At 61.3% G+C, this 20487-nt stretch overlaps 1 protein-coding gene across 1 annotated transcript in view; it reads right to left on the bottom strand.

Moving 5' to 3' along the window:
• Positions 1-606: 606 nt before the first annotated feature.
• ARL15 (ADP ribosylation factor like GTPase 15) overlaps positions 607-20487 on the bottom strand; it is a 277500-nt gene continuing 257619 nt past the window's right edge. The window contains exon 5 of the mRNA XM_045839972.1: positions 607-2410. Within this exon, the coding sequence (XP_045695928.1) occupies positions 2258-2410 (153 nt within the window). The 3' untranslated portion in view covers positions 607-2257. The remainder of the gene's footprint in view (positions 2411-20487) is intronic.

Below are 20487 nucleotides of genomic sequence, written 5' to 3'. Positions count from 1 at the left end.
ATCAGCAGCCGATACTGTGAACGGCAGTGAATACAAGGTCTTGTCGTATAAATTGATTGCCATTACAAAAAGGCACCTGTTTTAGCTAAAAGGCACAAATAACAGGCAGCTTCCATGACCGTAACAAGCAGCACAGTGAGAGACAGGCGGCAGACTGTTTTTCCCGTGTGCTGTTGGCACAGGTGAGCCAAGACACCTGTGGCACCTCACGTGCAGGGAGGGACGGGCACCCAGGGCCACCCCCACCCCCGTGTCCCCGCCGGCCCCCCTCCCCCCCCCCCGAGTGGCTCTCCCAGGCGCAGCACATTCCAGGGTTAGAGGACAGGGTGCTGCTAGACGGGAGGGAGCGTTATCGACAGTTGCGGCGCATTAGGCGTCAGACAGAAACTTGTCAGAAACAGCTGCTGTTGGGCACTGATGGATCGTGTTTTCGCTCTGCCGGCTGAGGCGCCGCAGACAGCCGCGGGTCTGGGGACAGGCCCGTCGCCGCGCGCGCTCACACACAGACACGGGAGTCGTCTAACAGATGGCTCGGGGGCAGTCAGCCGCAGAGCGCACTGTCTCAGAAAGACAACACTCTACACTTAATGAACTCGCAGAGAAGGCGACGCCTGGAAATCGTTTATTTGTCAGGGAGGAGCACGCAGGGCAGAACAAAGCGGGGACCGGGACACTGGTCTTCGGAGGAGGAGCTCCGTGCCGCTGGCCGGCCACACGGAGTGAGAGCAGTCGAGGAGGCCGTGGACAAGAGAGCTTAGGAGTCTTTTTGGCCCGTTCAATTAAAAAAACGCTGACACCAGGGTTTAATGTCTCAAAGGTAATGATTTCGTTAAAATCCGCCCACCAGATGAAACCCCAAAAGCGGGAGCGCAAGGGCACGTCTCCTGGAGGGGACCGGGCACTGCCGCCTCCCGCCGCGGCACGGGGCGAGGCCGTGGGACGGGAGGGCGGCCCGGACCCCAGGAACCGCGGACAGGTGTTTGTTGCTCAGGTGAAGGGGGCGGTTTGCTGTCATTGGGCCACTGAGTATTTTAAGCGGTCAAAAAATCTACAAAATGCCCCAAAGAGTATTTCAACCATAAACTTCAATATCCATAGATTATTCTTGATTTAGAAAAGGTCAAAGGAGCCAAACTCCAGTAAAACTGTACATTGATTTCTATGTAATTTTACCATTTAAATTAAATGAAAAAATTTTTTTTGCTCCAAAGATGGAATCTGGGCCCTGAAATTATTTCCTTGGTGCGGCCGTGCACGTGGAAACCCTGAAAATAGAGGCTGGGCAGGGAAGCCCGCACAGACCCCGCGGTGCCGGGCGGGGGCGCCGACCGGCTCCACCGGCCACAGGGCCTGCGTGCCTGAAGTGCATGCGGGGTCAAGGCCAAACCCTCGCCGGTGTGCACCAGACTTCACTGGGCGGCTATTAAAAATTTTATCTGTTACTGTAAAAATTATTTTTCCTGTTTTGACCAGACACAGGACTTCTAGAAAATGACACCTATGACTTCACACAGGATGATCTTTCCCTTGAAAAACTACTGGCGGCCTCAATGAAATTGTCATCGGCGGTGACGCATCGGCCCGGCCCCCCCCCCCCACAAGCTCTCCCTCGAAGCTGGGCCAACGCCTGTGCCCCTCGAGGGGGCCGGGGACACTCGGTGTCGTGAAGGGGCAGGAGGCAGCTCGTCCTGAAGCCCTCCCAGTCAGTTTGGCGGAACGTTCCTTTCTGCTAAGGAAAGTGACTGCAGTGTCTGGTGCTCCTTTTCCTCCCACGATCTGCAAGGCCAGTATACAAAAAAATGAAAAAAATACAAGAAGATACAAATAAAATACCCCCCCCCAAGAGACCCTGGACACGGTGCACATATTCGGGGGGCCCAGTCACACAGCACCCCGCCCTAAGCCCAGGGAGGTCGGGCCAGGGCTCCGAGTCTCCCCGAGTCCGTCGCCGGGGAGCGGGCTCCTGGGAGCCCCGAGTTCCGTGCGTCTCTGCGCGCGGAAGAGGCGCCCCGACAGCAGGAGGAAGAGACATGCGTGGGAGACAGTGGCGAACAGAGCGTGGGTCCTCTCAGTAGTGTGTGCTTGGCGTGTGCGCGGCACAGCCCCACCGCGCAGGGTGCCCGCCCTGACAGGGACGCGAGTCCGGGACCGCCCGAGGGAGAGAGACCCCGCAGCCCCGACAGTAGCGTCCTGACGCCCAAACGACAGTGAAACGGGAAGCGGACGAGGCCGCGGGCCCCGCCCGCGGCGCCAGGGTTCACATGCGCGCGGCGTCCTGGTCCTTCTCCTCCAACAGGTGGATCAGCTGGCAGAAGCTGTCTTTCAGGGCGTCCACGTTGTCCAGAGAGCAGGGCTGCAGAATCCAGCGTTTCCCACGGGCCAGGGGTTCGAGTTCAAAATATTTTTTGACCTTAAGGGGGACAGAGAAGATAAACGTGTTATTCATCATATCAGAACTTTCCTCCTACCAACATTTTGAGAGTGATAAAATCGGGGGTGGGGCTGGGGGGTTCCCAAGGAGAACATATCTGAACGGGGATGCCCGGAACTTTCCAGAACCCCATCCACAGCTGCAGCTAGAATGTGGGTGACGTGCGGCCCCAGGAGTGTTTCCTTGAGGGGTGAGGGCCCCTGTGAGCCCCACTGCACCCGGACACTCAGAGGCACGGGGACACAGCGCGAGGCTGACGCGGGGCCGGCCCACGCCCGTCGGGGCGGCGGTGGGGAGGCGGCTCTCGCCACGCCGGCCGCTCACTCCCCGACAACCCACAGCAGTGCACGGACTCTATCGATTACCTAAGACCACTGATTTGATGGATCCCATACAGAATAAAAAATGGGATTTCACTCATCCTTCCTCCCTCTTCTTCAATCTCTACTGCGTGTTTCTGAGACCTGGTTTTCAGGAAAGAGGAAGGAAACCAAGTGCATGTACACGTGTGTGTGAACATACATACATACGTACACAATGCTCCCCAGCTTTTCCCGCTCCTCGTCCCGAATTTTCAGGCAGGGACGAATCAAGATCTTGTAACTGGCATGTGGGGTGGCGTGTCCGCTACCTAAAACACCTGCCTGGTTAGTAACCAGTCACTCGTCTTGCTTAGGGTGTCGGCTGGGGTCCAGATAGGTACCCAGGATTACCAATTTTGGACTGTCATGGCTTTCAGAAGTACTGATGCTCTCTCTCAAAGGGCAGAGGTCAGAGTTCATGAATCGACCCCCACGAGCACACACATCACACCAGGGCTTTCACAACATAAAACACAGCCAGAGCCGGCGCCGGAAGGGGCCTGTGCAGACACACCCTGGGCCGACAAATTCCACCAAATGCACGGCGCCGTGGGGGATGACCTCGGTCAGTGCTTGACCTGGACGAGAAAAGTGTCCTGATCTTCACGCCACTCCCAAGTGTGGCTGCATTGTGCCTGCATCATCACGAGCGCCAGGTGAGTGTGAACAGTGGGGACACACCGCTCAGAGTGGCATTAACATGTGTGCATTTCCTATGTGAGCAAGCAGGTATGGATGACACTACATGTTTATGCGAATTCAGGGGCCACAAAGAAGCTGGCAGGGGACAGCTCCACTGTGTCGCACACGCCCCCCCTGGATGTCTGCAAATTCATAATAAACACCACGTTTACTAAAAATAAAAAATAAAGACGAGAACTGAAGGGCCCTCATCCATTTTGGTTCTGAAGTGTAACAGAAATCTCATTTGCAGTCAGAACGTGAGCACACGACTTCAGAACAATTTTTGTCAAAGGTTTTTTTTTTTTACAAATCACAGTAAGAGGATTCTCTCTCTTGGAAAATGTAAACTCCAACCTTTCAGTTTCCTTTCTTCAGGACGCTGAACACAGCTTACTCGCAAGAGAATCTGGAGTGGCTCAGGGAACCAGCTCCGTGGGGGGGCCACGACCAGCTCAGGGAGAGGAGAGTGGGAGGGGGAGGGGGGACGGTGGGGGCGGGCACCAGCTGCTCTGAGGACCCCAAAACCAGAGATGCCCGCTGCTCCCCCAGCAGGAGGCTTCAGGCCCGACTGGGCGGTGGGGAGCCCGCGGCTGCGACGCTGCCTCCCTGCGCAGGGGGCACGGCGGGCCAGCGCCCGTAGGGCGGCCCGGGGAGGACGTGGGGGTGCCCTTGCTGCCTTCTGCCACGCAGAACCTGCAGGGACAGCCCCGAGAGTGTGGCCAGCTCCGGGGGAGAGTGCTGTCTGAGGCGAGCCGGCCCTGGGGGTGAGGCAACAGCAGACACACACAGTCGGCGTCTGTGACAATGCCACCAACTCCGCTTCCTCCAAGCGGCCCTTTCGAGGCCCGCAGACTCAGTCCTGGCAGCACGGTCGCAGCTAATCTGAAAACGAGGTTAGATTTACACAATCACGAAATGTGCTTTGTGACATTTCGCAATTCGGCCCAGACGCACGCACGAGAGTCAGGTTTACAGCTGCCCATTAGTTGGTTTCTAGGCAACCAGACACGCGGCCCATCAGGCAGCCACACTGGGAAGAAGATGAAGACGCGTAGCTCCGGGTGCTGCTCTGGCCGCCCTCGAAACGTGAGGGGGGCGGGCGCGACGGCAGGGTGCTCACCAGGTCCCGGAGCCCGCCGCGTGGAGCTGACCGGCACGGTGGGTGGCCCGGGTGGCAGAGACTCTCCGACCGGTCCCCAAGCAGGCGGGGGTCCCGCCCACCCCGTTCACCCCGCTGGCACCCACAGGATGCCTCGCCTCTCCATGCTGCCCCTTTTAAATCCAGTTTGGCGCTCCGGTGACACTCACACTCACGGCTGGGGAGTGACTGTGCACCCCCCCCAACACCGCTTTCGTCACCCAGAGTTCCAGGTTTCCAGGGACGGGAGTGCGCACGGGGGGAGGGCGAGCCGAGGCCTCACTGCCGGACGGGAGCTCCCCTTGGGGTGCCGCTCCGGTTCAGACACCACACGCTGACCTGGACTGTCTCTGCCTCCCCGTCTCACCCCAGTAAAAGTGACAGACACGCTGAACTTGCCCCCGGTTTTGTTTTGGGGTTTTTTGGGCCCTTCCATGGGCTGAGGTATGATTTTAAAGACAGGTGTTTAAGTTGAACTGACACAAATCATAGGCACACATCTGATGCTATTGTTGAGATCCTGTCGTGCGAGGATCTATTTTTTTTAACGATGGACATAATTTTTTAAAGTTATTTTCTCATCTAGGTACAATTTCTGACTCCAGAGAAAATGAACCGCAGTCTCTGACACAGAGGGTCGGCTGCCCGATGTCACGGTCAGCTGGGGGCTGCTGGGACCAGGAGACGGTGACTGCTCTGTGCTGGCTTCTGGAGCGGCGCCTGGCTGCCTGGCAACCAGCGGTCGCGCGGCTGTCTTCCGGACAGCCGGAGAGGGCGGGCTTGGGCCCACGGCCCCGTGTCTACCCCGGAGGTTGGACAACAAAGCCACGGCAAGTGGCCAACCTCCCGCAGCTGTGTCCTGGGGCCCCCCGCACCCCCACCCGTGGCTGGGGGTGGGCTGCGTCACGGCACGTGCCGTGCACACCCGTGTGGACCGCAGAGCCCTGATTTCACGGGAGACGAGTCAGTGCCCCGGCACAGCCCCTAACGCCTGCGGCAGCTGTCCACCCGGAGAGACGGGCGCGGCCCAGCAGACCCACTGCCGGGGCTGCCGTCCTCACGTTTCCTCGGGCAGAGAAACCCCGCACGCAGCCCGTCCCACGTGCCATGCCTCGAATGGGGTGGTAGGCCGCACAGCCAGAACAGCAGTCTCCATCCTTCCTGGCCTGCCGTGCCGGAGGTTCTAGAAGTCGGGTGAGTAGTGTCTGAGCTGTGACAACAGGCTCAGAAATCCCGCCCAGCGCATTCGACTTGAACGGTGTGCCGCCTGTCCCTCCTCGTTCCGCTACGAGCCGTGTCGGGGGTGCCCAGGCGTGGCCTCGTTCTCCTGCGAACCCTCTGGGGGGCGGCGGTGGGAGCATCCGGAGGATCACCTGGTCTCTGTGTGAGGCCAGAGTGAGGTCTAAGCTCAGGTGTCTGTGAGCGGGGCTCTGACCCATGAGAACAGAGGTCGGACATCCGAACGAGCGAGGGCGGGCGCAGGTCCGTCCCGCACGGCACCGGGCTGTGCGTCCCGGAACACGCCGCCCCCGTGGCCGGTGGACCCAGTGCCGCCGGCACCGCCCAGGCATTGCTGGGACTAAGTGCCCCCTCCCACGCCCAGAGCGCCACCTGGGGGCCCTGCCCTGCCCTCGGCCGGGGCTGTTAGTGCTTTTCCCACATGCCCACCACCGGGTGTCTGCTCAACCCGCCCTCCCTTCCGTCCCCACCTACGCACGGCACGCATGCTCTGAGGACAAACCGGCAGACTCAAGGGCCCCTTCCCGAACTTGGGGGTGGCTGTGGTGGGGTCACAGTTATTACAAGGAGCTCTGGGAACCTGCATCCGGAAAGTTGGCTTCACACAACGTCAGTCATTCAACCACTGGTGCTTCCTGATGAGACAGGTGAGCACACGGAGGCAGCGTGGGTGTTCTTTAAGGACAGGTGAGTGTGGGGAGAGGCAGCATGGGTGGGCTTCAGCAATGGGGACAGGTGAGTGCGGAGGCAGCGTGGGTAGGCTTTAGTGACAGGGACAGGTGAATGCGGAGGCAGGGGAGGGGGGCTTGGACGGGCCACCAGGGCTGAGCTCCGCTGCCCGGATGGGGTTCCTGGGACACAAAACAAGAGAGAGCCGTGTGAGCAGTGCCACCTCGGGGACCGTCCGCCTCCTGTGCACTGTGAGGTCAGAGCCCCCGCAGCCTCCAGCGCCGCCCGGCTCCTGCAGGCTGCACTTGTGACGAGTGGCGGCGCCCTGACGGCCCCGGGGCTGGGGGGCAGGGGAGCTACAGGCTCATGCGAGGAGGCACGTGCTCCCTCAGACGGATTCTGCCCCCCTCGGGGCGATCTGAACAGGAAGTGTCTTGGCTGAAGTCTGTTAAACTTCAGAGACAAAGGCAGCTTCTCCGCCTCTGGAAAAGGAATAGGTCTCATGGGGTCCAGGGGACAGTGACGGATGGCAGAGACCTAGGGATGTCCCGGGGGAGCTGCGGAGTGGGCACGGACCTCGGCCCGCTCAGCGGTCCTGAACCCAGGGAGCACCGCACGTTTTCCTGGTCATTTCTCACACACAGCGAGCCCACGGCACAGTCCGTGTCTGTCCGAGAGCGACAGGGACGGTGCCCTTGTGGGGCAGGTGCACGCTGGTTTTGAACTCCTCAGTGAAAGCAGCGCCTGGGGGGGAATGCACCCCAGGGCTCCAATGAGGGGACGCTTGCTCAGGGGGCCAGGGTGGCCCTGCAGTGTCGCGGGACTTCGCTCCTGCCCGCCTGGCACGGGGGTGGGAGCCGGTGCGTCCGCACCCTGGCTCCTGGTTTTGGCGCCGAGCGCGGACGCAAACACTGCCTGGAGGAGTCGCGCTGGGGAGACGCTCCATTCGCACCGATAGCCGCGCGCCTCCCCTGTCCGAGGCCCGACGCCGGGGCGCCCGGCCCCGCGAGTCGTGTGCTGGCCGTGGCTCGCCTGCGAGCGACAGCCAGGGCCGCTCCCCAGAGGCGGCTGTCACACACTCGCCAGCACCCCCGAGTGTCTGTGCCTTGTGCGTGTGTTTGCAGAGGGCCCCCCGGTTCTCCTGTCGCAGCCGCAGCAGCTCACGGAACAGGCTGAGCTTGGTGACCTTCACCCGAGTCAGTGGGGCCACGGCCCACGCCGCGGCTCTGGGACTGGGCCGGAGACCGAGTGCCAGGGCGGCCTCGGGATTCCTCGGAGTGCATTCTTGGCAGCTGGTTCAAAGCGAGGTCCGTCCACAGAGCAGCCCCAGCTGTCCCCACGCCTCACCGCCCGGGCGCAGGACTTTGAAACCCTTAGGACGGTGCTGCATGTGTCAGCAGAGGCAAGAATAAGCAGGGTGGGTGGCCCGACTTGCCACGGTCCCAGCGACAGTGCGGCTCCGAGCAGGTGTGAGTTAGTCCTTCCCACCGAGTGCTGACCGGGGCCCAGACACGGCAACTCCGTGGCGACCGGCACACAGGGACACTGCGGGGGCGCATTTTGAAAACGCGTGACTGCTTTCAAGAACACTGGGAGTAATACAGAAGTGCAGTTCGGATAAGATGGCTCATCTCTTAGGCAAAATGTGGCCTGTCTGACCTTGGAGCAGCGAAACGCCGGACGGCCCACAGCCGGCGCGGCCTGTGGCCGAGCCTCGCCCTCACGGGAAGCCCTCCTGCCCGGCAGTAGCGGCCGACGTGCACGGCCCGGTCTGCGCGGTGTGACGATCAATCACACGGAAACCGGAACCCGCACGGAACCCGCGCAGCCTGGAAGAGCCAGGTACGACGGCCCCACGTGCTCCGGCGGTGGGTCTGAAAAGCACTCCTACTTCTGCTGAACCTGCGAACCTGGAAGGGCAGGACAAATCACATCTATTTTTGCTTTCGGGCATGCCTAGTTTTTTTTACTCCATCCCAAAAGCTTCCTCATGGGACGATGGCTGGGGAGGCACAGGTTAGGTGTGGGTGTGTCCTGTTTCAGGGACGAGGGCCTCCGCCCCCCCCACCCCCCAGGCGTGCCCTGCCCTCCGGGCTGGCACTGGCCCCTGCAGGCGTCTCCAGGCGGTGAGAAGCAGCCCAGCAACGCTCCCCAGTCCCCCCAGTGTCCTGCCATCAGCGCCAGGGGAAGCCCTCGGGGTACAGGAAAGTCTTTGCAAAGCAGAAGTGGTGTCCCTTGTCCCCGCAGTGGAGACCGGTCCCCTCCCAGCACCCGGGCGCCAGAAACCCCCTGTGCTTTGGCGAGACGGGGACACGGCCTTACTTATTCACGGGTCTGTGGCTGCTTTCCTGCCCCGGTGGCGGAGTTAGGACAGGCCGTGGAGACAGCATGTCCCTCAAAGCCTAGAACATTCACTCTCCGGCCCCATCCCGAGAAACAGCTGCCGGGCCGGGCCAGAAGCAGGGCACAGGGAGCGCCGGGCAGCGCCCTCCACGCCCCCGCCCGCCAGGCCCCCCTTCTTCCCTCTGGCCCACGCGCGAGGGGCGGAGGGAGGCTGGCCCCTGCCGCCCGGCCAGCTCCACGACGACTGCAGGGGCCCGGGCTGGCGCCGGGCAGAAGGGGCGTCTCTCGGCACAGCCTGGGCTCCCCTCCCTGCATCCCCCTGGACTCTTTCGTGGGGGGCTCGCTCCAGGCTGCGAGGACGGGCTGGGGCACGGGGCGACCCGCTGGTCCTTGGGATGGCTTTCAGTGCACGGGGGTACTAGCCATCATCACTCTCGGGTTTTACAAAGCGATATACAATTTATTAAGTTTACAAAAAAACTTCTTAAATTTACAAAGAATGTCGTTTTTCCCGAGGCAACGACATTTGACCTGAGAATCTAGACGTTCCGTGTACGCATCTGGTAAGTTCCGACAGTCCATCCGGAGGCGGAGCCCAGCGTGGGTCCACTTGCCCACCGAGTGAAGGCCGCGGGGACAGAACGGCTCCCGTTCGGCCCCTTCCGGAAAAATAACTGTCTTCACTTTAAACATCTCAAAAATCCATTTATAAATCCAACCGATTTCATTTTCTTTTTAAGCATTTAGACTGTCTGATAACCGAGACATCTCAGTCGTTAAGAATTCTCTCGCTCCCCCGACTGGGACGCTTGGGCCTTCCTCCCACGCGCCGGGGAATTCGGCGACCCGAGTTCCGGGCGCTCTCACGCCTTTCGAAGGGGGCCGAGCCCGCAGTCGCACGCTGCAAGCGCAGTTGTGTCCGGCTCTGCTCCCCGAGCTCCGCGCGCCCGAGGTTCCCCACGTCGTGGCGCGTTTCCGAACCGCATTCCTCCCTTCCTACGGTGGAACGCCGCCCCCCCGTGTGGCCACACCACACTCACTCCCCCGCGTTCACGCGTATTCGGTCGATGGGTGTGCGGGATATTCTACTTTTTGGCCATTATAAAATGCGTTCTGGAGCCGTTGCTTTCTCCTGAAAGCAGGTATTTTATAAATTAATGGGTCCGGATATCAAGACTCAGAAGGGACCGCGATAAGCTCTGTTTTCACCCAGATTCATGGGGATGACACAGATTTGGATAATTACTCTTGAAGTTTTGGTTTTCACATGCCTAAGCCCTCAGTTCCTGGAGGGCACAGCCAACAAGAAAAACATTGTTCTCTCTGATGTCCCTAGTACAATGCCAGACATAGGAGGATATCCGTCCGTTTACTTACTTTCAAGCCAAGGTGAAGAGCTGACACCATAAGGAGAGGGGCAACCAGATTCCACCCCCTCTGAAAACGTGTGTGAAGGGAGGGGGTGGGCAATCGGGGCCAGTCACCACCCTTCGCGGTCAAGCAGGCCGAGGCTCCCTGCAGGAGCGGGGACGTCGGGAACGGAACGGTTTCGGAGCTGAGGCCTCATTGGTCTAAACTCCGTTCTGCGCGTGCCCTCAGGCAGCTGCGGCAAATTGCTTTGCAAACAGAGAAGAAAACAACCTGCCACGGGAAACAGAACCTCTCCAGTGAAGGACGCACAGGACACCTCCCCCTTTAATCAGTGTCCAAGCAAAGCAGCCCGCTGATCTCACGGGCGGAGAGCGCTGACAGCCGCAGCTGGCGGGACACCTGCGTCGGCCCACGGGCGCGGGCTCTCCCCTCGCACCCGACACCGTCACGTGGCGCGGGGGCGGCCGGCTTCCCCAGTGTGCCAGTGCCTCTCCCCGGCTCGCCTGCTTTTCTGGGGTCATTTCCCGTCTGCTCTTTCCGAAGAGCACTCGCTGTTCGAGTGCCACCCACTTTAGGGGGTGGTCCCTGCTGCTGCCCCTCCAGTGCTGGGGACAACACTCAGGTATGATTTCACTTCACTCCAAGGAGTCAGGCGCAGTGAGGAGGCGGCAGCCCATCCACCAGAGCCTTCTCCCCGGCACCAGAATGCGGCTGTTGAAACAGGTCTGCCCATGCGCGTGAGGTCCAGTCACTGGTGTCCCGGACAGGAGACAGGACGAGGGTGCGACAGCCCCAAACCTGGCAGGGATGCAGCCATGGGCCACGCAGGCACGCTGTGCACGCGTGAACAGCTGTGTGACTGGCTGGCTGGCTGATCTACATGCAGCCACCACGAGACTGATTCTGTGAAGGTGGTTTTTGTTTTTGTCTTTACTGATCACCCACTGGCGGTGCACACCGAAGCCTCCAGGTGGGCAGACACCCCGGCGCCACGCGGGGCCGGCTGAAACACGAGCTCTGTTTCACCAGGTGAAGCAGCATTGGGAAGGAATGCACCGACCGCCAACCACCGTGTCTGGCTCCGGCACCGAAATGGGGCGGCAGAGTCCGATTTTGCCTCCTCTGCCTGCTGGACGCCGCGGCTGGGGCTGGCCAGTGGGGCGTGGGGCCTCCCCACCTGAGAGCGCCCACTTCGGTGTTCTGGGGCCGCAGCCTCGGATCCAGCGGGACGGCGTCGGAGGAAGGAGCCCCGCGTTCGCCAAACCCAGCGTCTGCCTCGGCGGGAACACCCGACTTGCACTCCACAGGCCCGCCTCACCAACACCTGGGGTCGCCTGATGTCGGCTCGCCCGTGAATGACGACCACGGCCCTCTTCCTACTCTGAATTTTCTTCAGGAACTCCTGCCTACTTTAAACCTGGCTTCGGGTCACGCAAGTCTCCGCGGCACGCACACACTTCCAGCAGCGGCCGCCCGGCCGGACTGCCCCGGGCCCTCGGGTGCCGCCAGGGTTCCTGGCCCGAGGACCAGGACAAGTCTTCAGCCGGCCCCGGAACGAAGTCTCCCGCCGCGAAGCTCTCTGGACGAGCCCCCACCACCTGTCCGGGACGAAGGACCCGCTGTGGCGCTGGGACGAGACCGCGGTGGGCGCCGACGCTGGCTGCACAGCAGATGCCTGCGTGGTGCACACCCGGCACCACCCCGAGGTGCCGGCTCCAGACCGGGGCCACGGCTCCTTGTCACCGCGGCTCCAGCCCTCTTCCCGGTGCTCCCGGGGGCCACCCCGGCCCTCAGCCCCACGGAGGAGTCTGACGAAGCGCGGTGCCCACGGGTGACGCGTGAACTGGACAGGAGCACGTCTGTTTCTCTGAAGAGCTCGCCTGAGCGTGTTCACAGGACTCCGAGCAGGCAAGTCACTCAGAAGCACCTGCTGAGTGAGGTTGGGGGGACGCCGAGGCCCGGGAGGAGAAGGTGCCGGTCGCTGCCCCCCCGCCAGCCGCCTGGCTCCATCTTACAGACACAGGCGCTGGAACCACAGGGGACGGCTGTGTCTCCCGCGAGAGCGAGAGCACAGGACTCCCGCTGACGGCCCCCCACTCGGGGGCACGGCCGTGGCCCGTGTCGGAGATGAGTGCCGTCTGTACGTTTTAAGTCAAAATCAACTATTTAGGGCACACATTTACTTGGTTTTTAAATGACGAGGCACTTGAGCCAACTCTTCAGGTCCACGGTCAGAATGAATACGAGTGCCGATCAGCTCCGGTCCTTTCGCGCAGTGTAAACGAATGAAACTTCGTAACTCAAATCCAGACTCGGCCCCCCCCCGCCCCCCCAGCCTTGCAGCTCCCTGTAGACACAGTCAGAGCTACGAAGGTGGCAGCTGGGCGCCTCGTCGCCCAAGCCAGCACCTCTAACAGCAGCCGCGACGCTGTCCCGGACGCACTTGCAAACCGCTCCTTTCTGGGCAGGACCCAGGCCCCTGCCCGGGGCACAGACGTGCCGGCGGACGGCGGCCACCCCGCCGGGAGAGTGCACACCCCGGTGCTGCTCGGCCGCGCCCGGACGACCCCTTCGACAGGGGCCGCTGTCTAGGCGACAGGCAGGCTTGGTGCTTTGCATCACAGCCCGTTTTACCTGAAATTATCGTCTGTTCCTTCCCAACCTAACCTTAGTGATTTCTCATTAGTGAGCGACGGCAACTTTATCGGAGCGCTGGGAAACAAAGGTCACGGTGCCGCCCCTGACAAAAGGAGGCTCCGTTTTTACCTGGAGGCACGGGCCCATCGTAGGGTCCTCTGAACCGGTGCCCGTGAAGGGCCCTCACCTCTGCGTGCACTTATTTCCGGTCAGCAGGTCACCAGTGCCTGGACTTCGGCGCACCCAGTGTCCGGGGAGCGGACCGGAAGGGTGCGGCCTCACGACGGCATCTGGCCTCCCCCACGGAGAGCAGAGAGGCCGGGGCTCCGGAGAAGCAGCCGAGGGAAGGAAGTTCTTGCCTGTCTGACGCCAGCTTCTCCTCCCGGCGCTGGCGCCCGCACGCGCCCCATCGGCTGAATGCAGCACGGCGCGCGCAGGACGGACAAGCCCAGGTGCGCCGTGACCGGGCCACGGGCTGGACCGCGCGCGGGCGCTGCTGGAAGGGCTCCTGACGTGACAGACCGTGGAGCTGCCTGGGGTGGCCCGGGGCTGCAAGGCGCCGCTCGGGAAGGAAATGCACTGTGCTCCGGAACGGGGCTTGCCCGGCTCTGACGCGACGACTGCGCGTCACCAGGGCCCAGCACGGGCCCCGCACAGCCCGGGGACAGAGACGGCGACGGAGCCCACGGACACGCACAACATCCCGGGCGGAAGTTCTGGACCCGAGGCCCCGGTGGGAGGGACTGACGAGCTCCTCTCTCTCGAGTTAGGCCGCCGAGGCAGGCAGGGACTCGAGGCCCCGCAGGACACACCTCACTCACCGGAGCTGGAGCGCTCCCTCAACGAGGGAACGACTGTGCGCAGCCGGGGGTGGAACGGCCCGCCCGACTACCTTAGTGGTTTCTGTGTTTTCATGAAATGTTATAAATTGGACTCTCAGAGTCCAGACTTAAGAAATCTGTTCTTCCTGTACCACAGATGTTTAAAATGTTCCTGTATCTGCACAAAGCCTAAGAAAGCTCCGGAAAACTACGAACCCTTGCACACCCAATGTTCCCCTCCCCCCACCGTCCCCGCTGACAGCTGGGTTTCATTTGAAGAATTTCACGCTGAATAAAAAGTGCGATTTTGACCATGTGGCTCCAGAAATGTGAATTGAGAGTCTATTCAGATTGTACGCAAGTGAGTGGCGGGGGTGGGGGGCGGACCGAATGCACCAGAGCCTCGGCCTCCAGGTGCCGGCGAGTTCCGGGACGGACGCCACCGTGCAGGGGCCGTCCGGCGGGGAAGTGTGGTCTCCCGGCGGGGGGCCACTTCACCCTCCCCACCCCACGGCCCCGCCCGGGGTGCCCCAGCATGCCCGTCCTTCCGCAGTCCGCCCAGCCCCGCCTGCCCACGGGACACTCGAGTTTGCTCTCTTGGACGTTCCCCGCAACGGCGGTCACCCGTGGACACCCGACACGCCCCTGCGATGACTGGTCTCCGGGGTTAAGGGTAACTCTTCAGGAGAGTTCGCGTGTGTTCGGTTTCCCGGGGCAGGGCTGGCCAAGCCTAGCGACCTCGGCGTGGGAGCATCTCCCCGTGCCATCTCAGGGCTGTCTGCAAGTCCGGGCCTCAGAGCCGTCTCCGACGCCGCTGCTGTTTCAGCTTCCCGAGGGGCGGTCCTGCTTCTCTCAGCAGCCGTCGAGCTCGCTTCCCCGAGTGACCCTCCAGTGAGTCACAGGCTCGAAAGGACCCCTGTTCTGTGACGTGTATGACCGACCCTGTGAGGGGTCACACGCGTAACGGCACGTTCTGGTCTTCTGAGCTTTTCTTTTTGAACCTGCAGGGCCAGGCCGTCCCTAGGGTGTGCGCGCTCGCTCGGCGCACAGCGAGCCCGCTCTACAGCGGGCCCCCCCACGGACACAAAGGCAGCGCGAGGTGCTCGGGGCTGAAGTTTGAGGGGCGCCGGGCACGCGTCTGGACCCGACGCCGTGGGGCCGGGCGGTCTCAGGACGAAGGCGCGCGCCCAGCTTGCGCCGCGGGCCGCGGACGGAGGCTGACACCAGAGGCAGGTCGGCATCGTCGGAAAAGCGCGAGCCCGTGCAGGGGGTCCCTCTGCAGGACAGGGAAGGCTCTGGCCGGAGGGGGGATCTCTCCCTTCCGGGACCTTCTGCAGGGGGCAAACTGCCCCCCCAGCCCCCTCTTAAGGCAAAACAACACCCAAGCGAGCGCACCACGGAACGCCGGCCACCCGTGGGCGTGTTTCCCCCACTCATCAGCACGAGGAGGGCAGGCCGGTGAAAACCACCCGTGACGGACACCTCGCCTCAGACACTCTCTGCGTGCCCACCCTCTGCGTGCCCTGAGGACTGTGCCCCGGCCCAGAACAGGGGGCGGAGGGGGCCACGGCAGACTGACAGTGTGGGAGGGTCCCACGGGGCAGGGAGGAGTATTAGCTTTTTCTTAATTTATTTCTGGATTATTACTGGACTGGGAACCACAGGCCGGGCAGTTTTTGTACTTAAAAAAAACAAACAAACTAATAAAATAAAAACATACATGTGAACAAATCAAAACACTTTTCTAATAGAATAAAAGCGCACCTGTCTGCAGAGCAGAGGCAGGACAGCAGCCGGGCTCCCGGAGAGACCCGGCGAACATCTGCCGCGCGGCTACGAGGACGTGGCAGCCGACAGGAAGCCCTCTCCTCTTACCGCGGCACCTCCTCCCGTGACGTCACAGGGAAGTGGGGGTTTAAATCAGTAACGAGTCCCCTAAATGTCCAGCGTCTGTCCACTTCTGAACGGGGGCGGCCCTCCAGGCGGGAGAGAACACCGCCCAGAGTTCGGGGCTGCTCCCGCGGAACACGCTCCCCCCAGGCCGCGGGCTCAGGTGCGGGTGCCCCGCACCCAGAGGTCCCGGGTCCCGGAGGAGAAGGAACACCGTCTACTTCCTGCCCTTCCCCAGACGCCCTTGGGAGAGAAGCGACAGGCGCGGAAGGCCGGGCCTCCCCGCTGCCCTGCACCAGAGCTCAGGCAGAGCCTGCCGGAGGCTGGGAGATCACCTCCCCCCATGGCATTTTCTTACGGGGTCTCAGCCTAATTTAACGTCACCACAAGAAGAAGCCACACAGAACTCAGAACTGCATTTACTCCAGAAAGGTTGTTGCAGACCGAGTACTCCCGAAATCACCCGTGTCGCCCACAGAGAACGTGTTTTAGGACTGTTCTGGAACAGCTTTCATCCTCCCTGTGGCCCAACAATGGACACGTGTCACCACCGATGGTGACCCCCTGCACCTCCCAGGAGCCTGGGTGCTGAAGGGGAAAGCAGACTGGAGCGGTGCTCGACCCATCGGGGCACTTACGGAGGTCTCCTCTCCTCTGTCCTGCCCTTCTGTGTCAGCGGGTCATCACCACCGTTTCCCCCCGGGGAGCCACCTTCAGGTCTCGGGGAACAGGGGCAGTGGGTCGCGCAGTGAATGGACCCGGGAGCGACACCGCTTTCCGGGGTCAGGCCCGCTCCGGCCCCCCCCGGCCAGGCCCTTGTGGATGCGCCTGCCGGCAGCACGGCCCGCCGTGGGCCACGGACTCCAGTCCCTGGGGATCGTGTCCGTGGGGGAGACCTCAGCTGAGGTCAATCCGCTGGAAGGAAGGACCCGATGGACCACAACGGGGAGAGATTCTGCAGTAGGTCAAACCTTTTACAGAGAAATCCAAGGGACTGTTCAATTTTTTAGCTATATAAAACAAGCGATGCTTCAAATATAATTTTCATGCCTTTTCCTGTCCTTTTTAGGGGGTCATAGTGCTTGCGTGGAGTTTTTTTTTGCCTGTGGTGTTTTGGGGTGATGGAATTTTAACAGCCCTGGCTGGTTTTTATCTTGTAGATCAGATATCAGATGTCATCTGGCTTTTTCAACGCCACGTGATCGACGCCGACAGCACGTTCCAAAACAACTTTTCACGGCAGGGGAATGGGGGGGGATGGGGGGGCGTGAGACCAGCAGTTACAGGACCTTCAGCCTTAGGGCTGCGGCCGAGCTCTTTCCCACCACTCTTCTCCATGCTCTGGGGGGGCCCCCCTCTGTGTTCTTCTTCTCTGTGCCGGGCACTCTTGGAAGGCATTAGAAACACACTGGCTTGTGGGCTCTTTCATCAACCCACGGAGGAAGGTCGACCATCCAAAACAGAGGAGGGGTGCCATCCTCGAGCCCCAGATCCTGAGAGGGGACTTAAGAGTTGGAATATTTTAGTTTAAGTAATGGCTAATAAGCGTGGTGATCAATGCATTACAAGCTTTTGGTCCAGGAACGGAAGGTGTGACCCACCCCGACTCCAGGAGACCACGAGCAGTCCCTCCTTTGTTCCTCAGGAGGACTGCAAGTGACTCAAGATGGTATCTGAGCCACTGTGCTCCAGGGGGAGAAGACCACCGCCCAGGGTACAGCTAAAGACCACCGACCGGGGCGAGAATGCTGAGGTTGTTTCTTTAACCCAATTAACTTTTTCCTGAATTCCAAAACCCCTCACCACACCTTGTTTGTTCCCTGCTATGCAAACCTTGGCCTGGAGAGAAAAGACAAGATGGTCTGTTAGGGTGTGAACCCGCCACCTTCTTAGATCGCCGGCCATCTGAATAAAGCGCCCATAGAGATTCAACCGCTGCCTCTGCTCATTGGGTTTGGGGGTGACAGGCAGCTGGAATGCCGGTGTCTTTTACGGTTTCAGTTTCTGGGCCCTCTCTGGCCAGCCACACTCGGTGCTGTCTCTCCCCAGCACGCCAACTGGACAGGGCCCAACACCTGTCTTTAAACCTCCGTTTCACCTCTCAGAGCTGTTCCGTCTCGGGTCAGGGTGCCTATCCCTGGCCGAGTTTCCTCACTTGAGTGAAGCGTGCAAACTAACTGCGGTAAGAACAGCTCCCCACCTCACAGGGTTGCCGGGGGGCCCTGGGGAGCCAGGGTGGACACGCGCTCAGACCAGGGCTCACTGCCACCCCCCACCCCCTCAAACCGCCTGCAGAGACCCCGCTCCACGCCACCCCTCGGGCGCAAGCTGCGGGCCCCAGGTTTTAGCGTTCCGGTGGTGTCTGCCCTGCCCCTGGCAAATGCTCAGCTGTCTTCAAGGGCAACTATTCCAATATGTGTGTTTATAAACAAGCCCTTCCCCAGCCCTTCCCTATGAAGTCACAACCCCGAGGGTTTAGACTGAACGTAATCTCTGCTTTTTTCTCGTTATCTCTTTCTCTCTGTTCAGTGTTTTAATCAGTTCGTTATTCACAGACACCAGAGAGTGGGTGGGACGAGGAGATTAAACAACACCCAGACACACGCGCACGCACGCACGCACGCACACACACACGTTCCTGCTGGCTCCACATCCAGGTCCTTCGGTTTGACCCTACGGACGTGCTCGGTGTCTTTCTCCGAGCAAAGCCTGCCCCGCCCTCCCAGGACTCCAACCCAAACGGGGAAGGCAGCACCCTGAACTAAACGAGGGGGGCCCCAGCGCCGCTGGAACCTGGGCCTCCGAGTGCTCGCCGTCTCTGCCAACACGCCGTCTCTGCCAACACGCGGCCTCTCGCCCTGGGGCTGCCACTCCTCCAGCTCCGCCGTTCCGGGGCTTCCCCACCCTCCCCTGCCACCTCTCGTCTGCGTTCTCCTCGATGTCCCTTCCTCGGCCCAAGTTCTGCACAGCTGCACCTATGGATGTTCGTTCGTTCGTTCGTTCGTTCGTTCGTTCACGGTCAAGATTGTCCTCTCCTCTGCTAGAGAGCAAATTCTCCGGGCCCTGAGCGCCCTCCCCAGAGCAGGCCCCTCACCCACCTCGGCGGACCCTGCGGCAGGGGCAGGGGACATGCTGCGCCCTGACACAGGCCAGCCGGGGCAGGGCGCCATCCGCTCGTCCCCATGCGGGGGCTCTATGACTCGCGGGCGCTGTGTGGTGGGGCAGAAAGGCCAGCCCGGCAGGCTGCGGGCTGAGGACGGCGGCAACCGTCAGCAGCTGCGGCGGACACGGATAAAACGGCGGCGGGCGCAGAGAGGAGGGGCGAGGCTCCCGGGTACAGCCACCAGCCCCTGCGAGGGCTCACTGCGCTCACCAATGACGAGAAGATGAACCAAAGCAGCAACCGCACAGCCACAGTTCTCACTCGGAGCGTCAGACCGGCGAAACACTGTCCACAGTTTTTAATTTTGCAGAGGAGACACAGCTTCTGGCAGGGGCTACTTTCACGACCCGATCCACGAGAGACCCCCGGGCCGGCGGCCACCCCGCTGCCTCGTTGCAGCGGTGCAGGTGGAAGAAGCGGAAGCAAGAAATGACGTCCGCCATCTCGGCCCGACCCACTCTTTGTCTCCGGGACGAGGGGGGCCGAGGCGCGGCAGCACAGGTCCTGCGTTTCACCGCATCTAGTGAGAAAGACAAACTCCTGTGTTCTCAGCTTGGCTGTGGACTGAAGGGGTTTCGTGTGGTTCACCCGCTGCTTCCCGTTTGGCTTCTTCCAGTCCGAAGAGAAATTCCAAACTTATTCATCAAACAAACAAACAAACAAACAAACGAGCAGACTCAGAGCAGATTTAATCCAGAGGCACCCTGAGCTGTGCGGGGCTGCCCCCAGGTGAAGGGTCACCACGTGAGGCAGGGAGAAAAGCACGGGACTGGCTTCCGGAACACAAGGCACTGTTTCCCGAGGAAGTCCCCGCCCTGGCGGAAGGGGGCGGCCTGTCTGGGAAGGCACTTTGCACTGGGTCTGCTCAGCAGACACATGGCCAGCGTGGAACATTCTGATAGGAAGAAGGAAAGGCAGAGGGAACCTCGTCTGGACCCAGGAAGAGGCTGGACGGAGAGGCCTCGGGTGGCCGCCCCCACAGGCTGCCACGTCCCCAGGAGGCACGGAGTCCCGACAGGCCACTTAGGAGAGCCGCACACCCCCCGGGGGCGGGGCTCCTGTTCCCTGCCCTCTGCACAGGCGGACACGGTCCACCTCGGACCCAGACTCTGCCAGCCGGGAACTGCCTGCCGGGGCTTATGGGGTGGAGCCGCCACCGCAGGACCCCACAGAGGGGCGGTCTGCCCCGGTTCAGTGTCTCAGCGGGAGACGGCGGCTCTCCTTTCTCTTCCTGCAGTGAGCCGAAGTGTCAGACAGGAGAGTCTGTCCCTTTGGAAGGGACCAGCCATTGGCTCCCCGGAAGGCCCGGCCCCAGCAGCAGATGAGGGGCGGCAGGATCTGGGCTCGTCTGAGAAAAGCCTTCGGGCCCAGTTGCTGCAACTCTCTGAGAGCTGTGGCTCATTAAGGGGGTCTCTGATATCCCTTCAGACACGCAGATTAGCGGAATACAGCACAGACCGAATCCTCAAACGCTTCCCTCGGGAATTTGAACTGGGGGGATTACTCCAAAGGCTGGAGATAAGACACAGACACCTTAGAGACCAGGGCTTCGTTCTTCAGACGTAGAAGCTCAAGCTTAGACCTTCCCACCAACTGTATCCTCCCGGTTGACTGGGAATCTCCAGGCCCTCTGAGGGCACTAAGCAAACCCCGAAACCCCGAGTCCTGCCCTTCTAGAGCCTGCAGAGGAGGAGAGCTGCCCACCACCCCCCCCCACCCCCGGCCAGAGACTGCTTACT

Source organism: Phyllostomus hastatus, unplaced genomic scaffold (assembly GCF_019186645.2).
Source record: "Phyllostomus hastatus isolate PE091 unplaced genomic scaffold, TTU_PhHast_1.1 phas_contig_329, whole genome shotgun sequence".
In the NCBI taxonomy this organism is placed as follows: Eukaryota; Metazoa; Chordata; class Mammalia; order Chiroptera; family Phyllostomidae; genus Phyllostomus; species Phyllostomus hastatus.
This window is presented reverse-complemented; position numbering and strand designations above follow the sequence as displayed.